Source organism: Chenopodium quinoa, unplaced genomic scaffold (genome assembly GCF_001683475.1).
Source record: "Chenopodium quinoa cultivar QQ74 unplaced genomic scaffold, ASM168347v1, whole genome shotgun sequence".
Lineage (NCBI taxonomy): Eukaryota > Viridiplantae > Streptophyta > Magnoliopsida > Caryophyllales > Amaranthaceae > Chenopodium > Chenopodium quinoa.
The window spans coordinates 5,741,718-5,747,717 of record NW_018742815.1 but is presented as its reverse complement, the minus strand read 5'-3'; the positions used below and the strand labels follow the sequence as shown (position 1 = coordinate 5,747,717).

The 6,000-nt window shown below is 36.9% G+C and overlaps 1 protein-coding gene across 2 annotated transcripts; it reads left to right on the top strand.

Annotated features, from left to right (window-relative positions):
• The first annotated feature begins 1,529 nt into the window (after window positions 1–1,529).
• On the top strand, window positions 1,530–5,992 carry LOC110725879 (phosphoglycerate mutase-like protein 1). 2 transcript variants are annotated; one of them, XM_021905347.1, is made up of 8 exons: window positions 1,530–1,665; window positions 2,899–2,960; window positions 3,075–3,182; window positions 3,310–3,389; window positions 3,898–4,060; window positions 5,239–5,313; window positions 5,461–5,546; window positions 5,627–5,992. In XM_021905347.1, the coding sequence occupies exons 2-8, from the start codon at window positions 2,901–2,903 to the stop codon at window positions 5,748–5,750; spliced, it is 696 nt and encodes a 231-aa protein (XP_021761039.1). In that variant the 5' UTR covers window positions 1,530–1,665; window positions 2,899–2,900; the 3' UTR covers window positions 5,751–5,992. The 2 variants fall into 2 exon arrangements, with proteins under 2 accessions (XP_021761039.1, XP_021761038.1); XM_021905346.1 differs by lacking the exon at window positions 1,530–1,665 and having other exon boundaries at window positions 2,654–2,960.
• Window positions 5,993–6,000: the final 8 nt, after the last annotated feature.

Genomic DNA, 6,000 nt, shown 5'->3' with positions numbered 1-6,000 from the left:
ATTTATCCGAATTGACAGCTCAACTTAATGGGGCCCGCTTTTGCTTGTGCTGGGAAAACAAATTCCAGCAATTTGCTAACCATCACCTCATTTAGTCATTTCCTCATCCTCATCTGTATCTCTCTCATCAACCACTCAACCACCACCTCCCACCATGGGAACACCACCATCACCACTCCTTCACCATTACCACCGGCACCACTATGCATCAAATCACCACCACCGATCACACCTGTCACCAGTCACCAATCACAACCACCGAACCTCCAATCCTACAAATCACCACATCCACCACAACCGAACCTCCAATCCCACAAATCACCACATCCACCACCACCGAACCTCCAATCCCACAAATCACCACATCCACAACCTCGGAACCTCCAACCCCACAAATCACCAAATCCACCACGACCGAACCTCCAATCCCACAAATCACCACATCCACCAACACCGAACCTCCAATCCCACAAATCACCACATCCACAACCACCGAACCTCTAATCCCACAAATCACCAAATCCACCACAACCGAACCTCCAATCCCACAAATCACCACATCCACTACCACCGAACTTCAATCCCACTAATCACCACATCCACCACCACCAAACCTTCAATCCCACCAATCACTAAATCCACCAACGTTTTCCATTGAAGCACATTCCTTGTTCTCAATCGTCGCAAGCAGCTCCTGAGGTAATTGAATATCAATTTCACAATTTAGGGTTTATCCTTAATTTAATTTAATTTTAGTTGTCAGCATATTTAATTTAGGGTTTGGATTTTTGAAATATTGGTTCTAGTAACGTTATGAAAGATTATATGAGCGATTTTGTGGCTAGAGAAGAAAATTACGAGCTTTATTTGATAATTGAATCAAATGTGCCTTTTGTCCTTACTATTATGTGATTTTTAAAGCTTAATTTGATAATTAAATGAAATTTGGTTGCTAAGGTATTGCAGAACCCTTTATGTTACGATTGAACTATTCTAATATGATGTTTAGGGTATAAGTATATTTAATTGTGTTAAATTCTAAGTATATGTTGAGAAATTCCAATTTTTTGATGAATATTAGAGATGAAATTGATGTTGGGTTTAATGATTATTTTTTTGTGATTATACTGACTTTAATTTTTATGATTAATATATAGTTATGGCGGTGGAGCGGGTGCGGCGGATTAAAAGTGGGCCACATACTGTAGTAACGAACACACGTATAATGGTGGGTTTTAATCAGAAGTATAGAAGACTTTCGAGAAAAGGGAAAGAACATTTTTCTTCAATGTGTAACGATTTACTGGCAGTAATTCGTACGCAATGGAGAGTAGATTGGAGTGCTACCGGGGGATTTCAGCTTTATCGCGTTCGTGCGATACGGACTCCGGGCAGGCGGGCCCCCCCTGTTGCCTCCCCGTCCCCTGTTGGCGCCCCTGTTGCCTCCCCTGTTGGCGCCCCCGTTGCCTCCCCTATTGGCGCCCCCGTTGCCCCCCTGTTGGCGCCCCCGTTGCCCCCCCTGTTGGCCCCCCCGTTGCCCCTCCTGTTAGCCCCGTTGCCCCCCCTGTTAGCCCCGTTGCCCCCCTGTTAGCCCTGCTGGCTGCCTTGCCAGGCCCGCTAGCCCGACCAGGACACGCAAAAGGCGACGCTCGCCTAGCCCAGACTGTAAAAAATTTTATAAATTATATACTTTGAACTTATTTCTTCATTTGTAGTGGTTAAGATCCTAGCATTGTGTTATTCAACTGCTAAAGATTTGTACATTTGGTGTATTATTTGCTGGGAGTTTTTTTTTCTTGATAGTGTGATTTCTTGGGATTTGATGTTGTGATTGCATTCTTTGACTTGGGTATTTGTTGAAATTTTAATTTTCTTAATCTTTTCTGAACTTGATGTATTACTGGTAACATTTTTGATATTGGGTTTGAATTGGAAGGTGATAGAATGCTTACAATCGCTTATACGAATATGTTAATGGGCTTTATTTTTAATTTGATAAAAATAATAGAATATTAAAAAAAAAACTCAGTAGATATTTATTTTGGAAATTATCTTACTGAATTTTCAGGAAAGTTATTGTCAATTTGTTGGTGTTCAATGAATTTGGAAATGGAATATTCGGATATTCCTATTTGGATTTTGGCTGTTATATTGGCTTGGAATGAAGGGCTCTAATGTTTGATTGAAGATTTGAAGTATAATATACCAATAATTAAATCAATGGGATAATGTAAATTTCTGTTGCTACTTTATGATAGTGACATAAATTTCTGTAAAGTATTGGTTGGTTTGTTGTTTATTGGAAAATGATATCAAAGTCGTTCATTTCATGCTTGTTATGTGGGATATTAGGCAGTGTTGGTAGTTGGTATTCCCTAATTGTAAGATCAGTCTGGACTATCCCGAAAAGAGAAGGCGAGTTTGAATTACTTGACCCAAATGAGGTTCTCCCAAAACTAATTATCGGTCTGATCAGTATTACACTTCTTAGTGCGGGACAACTTACATGTGCGATGTGCACACATATTATTCTTACTCAGTGTAGGACAATTTACATTATGGAGTCTTAATACTTTAGCTTACCTTTTAGCTTCATTTAGTGGGTACACTAATACTGTGATAAACAATGCCAAAGGTCATGCAGGTAATAACAATAAAGTATTTTATGATGAGACCATCAAGTTGATAATTGTTTATTGTGTGGTGGTGAAAGTGATTGCATCAAAAAAAGAAAGTGATTGAGATTTTTTATTTTGGCTGATTACATTGAGCAGTTGGGTTTGAATGCTTATTTTCAGAGTCCCCTTTTTTGAGCAGCTATCAAAGGAGTCTTTTCGTGTTTAGTATTACCGGGTATTGAGTTCTAGTAATCGTGATATTGTTTTATTCTTGTCCCAGACATGGATACTTCTGCTGGTCAAGGACTCTACCCGCTGCACCACTGCAAAACTCTTCATTTGGTGTGTTAAACTTGTATTCGTTCCTTTTATTTTCTTGTATTTCTCTCCTTAGGTATGAGAAGATTTAAATGGGCTGATTCTTGTATTTGATGAATGGATGTATGATTTTTACAGGTAAGGCATGCACAAGGATATCATAATGTTGCAGGAGAGAAAGATGTTAAGGCATACTTATCCTATGACTATCTTGATGCTAGCCTAACTTCTCGTGGATGGGAGCAGGTTGCATATTGAACTTATTTTAATGTTCTTCTTTCACCCCTTATCTACGCTGTTAAATAAAATTTAAACATGGTGGTATGAAATTGTTTTGTTATTTTATTAATCTTTTCCCCCTTTGGCGTAATAGGTGGATAACTTGCGGAAACATGTCCAAGGAAGTGGACTATCCAAGAAATTTGATTTAGTAATCACATCTCCTTTGACAAGGTATGCATCTACTGAAAGTTGAAAGTTAATTATGTTCAATTCTGTGTACTTTTTTCATGTAAGCTTCGAGAATTTACTTTTAACATTACTGTAATACTGTGCTAAATATCTCTGTTGATGAGCCAATTTTGACGAGGCGTGAGCATCTTTGCAAAATTGTCTTTAGCTTCATACATTAGTTAATGAGATTAAGAACAGGGACAATCCATACCCTATGTGATAAGCTGGTTTTTATCTGATGGAATCTCAAAGGGACTTGCCTTCATCCCTTCTTGAGGTGCAGTACTACTGCAAAGGGTAAGAGAATGTAGATGAGTGTAAGAAAAGGAGGGACAAAATTACGGACTGCGTTCTCTCAAACTTTCATGAAATCATGAATACATAGATTACAAAAGTGAAGTGTCCAATGAGTTTGAATTTTTATTTATCATTCACGGTTACCAGTTCAATAATCATACTCCATATTTATCTTGATTTCTATCTCACGGACCGTTGCGATTCTTTGTAGGACCATACAAAATGCAGTAGGAGTTTTTGGAGGTGGTAGCTATAATGATGGTGTAGATATTGCACCCCTGATGGTGGCAGACGCAGGGAACAGTGGTCGACCTGCAATTTCAAGCTTTGGCTGCCCTCCTTTTCTAGCAGTTGAATCTTGTCGAGATCACTTGGTATATCATCTAATCCTTAGGTGGAAGATTATTGCTGAATTAAATAAGTTTTGTGCACAAAATTTTATATATCTCTTTATTTATATTTTGGCGAGATGTTTGCATTTAAATTTAGATGACACCTGGGCTTATAGGACATTAAATATCATCCTTTGCTCCTCTTTGGATATGTGATTCCAGGTTGTTAATTGCGGTTAGCTAAACTCTTATACTAATCATGTCATCAAATAAGTTTTAGTATCTTACTATCCTGCCCTTAAATGGGGGGTGAAGTTTGAAATGGTAAACTTTTGCAGCTTCCAAGTTCAAAGTATCTTTTTTTTAAGCTTTGAAAAGTGAATTGATTTGCAGAACTGATAAAAGTTTATCTAACTTCCTAGGAATCCTAGCTATTTGTATAATAAAGTAAAAAGAATATCAATTCTCTATGTATCAGGATTACTAAACCTATACACATTATTTTACTAGTAGATATGTACTAAAAATTGGTGGGTTGTTGAAAGTTCTATGAAGTGTCTCTATATAAAAGTTAACAGAGTAAAGTCTCTAATTCAATCACAAAAGATTTAGATAAATCAAAGCTTCTTAGATTCAAAACGTGTTGATACTTCAGTAGTTAAATTGGTAAATTATCACCACTATTAGTTGGCTATGTAGTTTCTAGATCACTAGAAACTTATAATCTTGCTAAGGGCCTGTTTTCTTCAGCTTATTTCAGTTCATTTCAGCTCCAATAAGTTCAGTTTAGTTCTTATCTTAATTTTCTTCTCTCATAAAATATTCAATTTAGTTCAGTTCAGCTCCAATAAGTTCAGCTCAGATCAGAATAGGCCCTAAGATAAATCGACCCTAAGTCCCTATTAAACTTGTATCATTAGATCAATTTATACACTTGAGACCGCTAAGAACTACACACTCCTAGTAATCTCAAGTCATTTGCTCCAAACAACAACTACCGTCGTCTATCATAATTCAGTCACCCTAAACTAATCAAATAAAATTTAATGTATATTGTAGTCTCTCTTATAGGAGGAGTTAATCCAAGAATTTGCCATTTGAAAGCAGAATGCCACTATAAAACTTTAGTGCCTCATTCTTTGCTTATCACTAATGTGATTGCTTCTCTGTGCAATGGACTGCAATCTATGATAACTTGTGCTCCCTATTTTTGTTTGCAGAGAGTCCATCCATGCAACAAGAGGAGGACTAAGAGCGAATACGAAACTCTCTTTCCTGCAATTGATTTCTCATTGGTAAGTTCGGAAGTAACTTCTTTTCTAGGTTTTGGTTATGATTATATGGGAATCAACTGCTTGCTTGTATTCTCTTATATGATCATGGTACAGCTCCCGACTTTTGTGCATGCTATTTTTCCTTAATGCGAAACATCTGAAATTCAGATTGAAAATGACGACATATTGTGGAAGGAGGATGTAAGGGAAACAGATGAAGAACTTGCAGAAAGAGGAATGAAGTTCTTGAAATGGTATTGTTTGCTCGTGAATTTATGTAACTGGTGACTCTGCTTTACTTAACATATTAATTACTATTTCATCTATGATTAAGGCTATGGACCCGGAGTGAAAAGAAGATTGCTATTGTCAGCCATAGTGGCTTTCTGTTTCACACACTCAGTGCTTTTGGAAAGGATTGTCATCAAGTGGTGAAAGATGAAATTTGTAAACAGTAAGTGTTGTACTGCCTTTCCAAACTGTTTGATGATGTACTTTAAATTGTTGTATAGCTTAGAAATTTTTTGTTTTCTTTGACCTTCTACCTTAGAGACTAAACAGTTTCGAAACTACTTGTAATACATACTCACTTTGTTTCAGAATAATTAACACAATCAAACTCGGCACATATGCAGCTAATGCATTAGTTTGACCTTAAATGTATATAATCTATATGTTAGTGAAAAATATAATTTTTTTTTATATTAT

Coding starts and splice junctions, on each gene's coding strand:
- LOC110725879 (XM_021905347.1), top strand. CDS start 2,901: ATGGATACTTCTGCTGGTCAAGGACTCTACCCGCTGCACCACTGCAAA. Junction 3,183..3,309: donor CTTCTCGTGGATGGGAGCAG/GTTGCATATTGA, acceptor TTGGCGTAATAG/GTGGATAACTTGCGGAAACA. Junction 5,314..5,460: donor CTGCAATTGATTTCTCATTG/GTAAGTTCGGAA, acceptor TCTGAAATTCAG/ATTGAAAATGACGACATATT.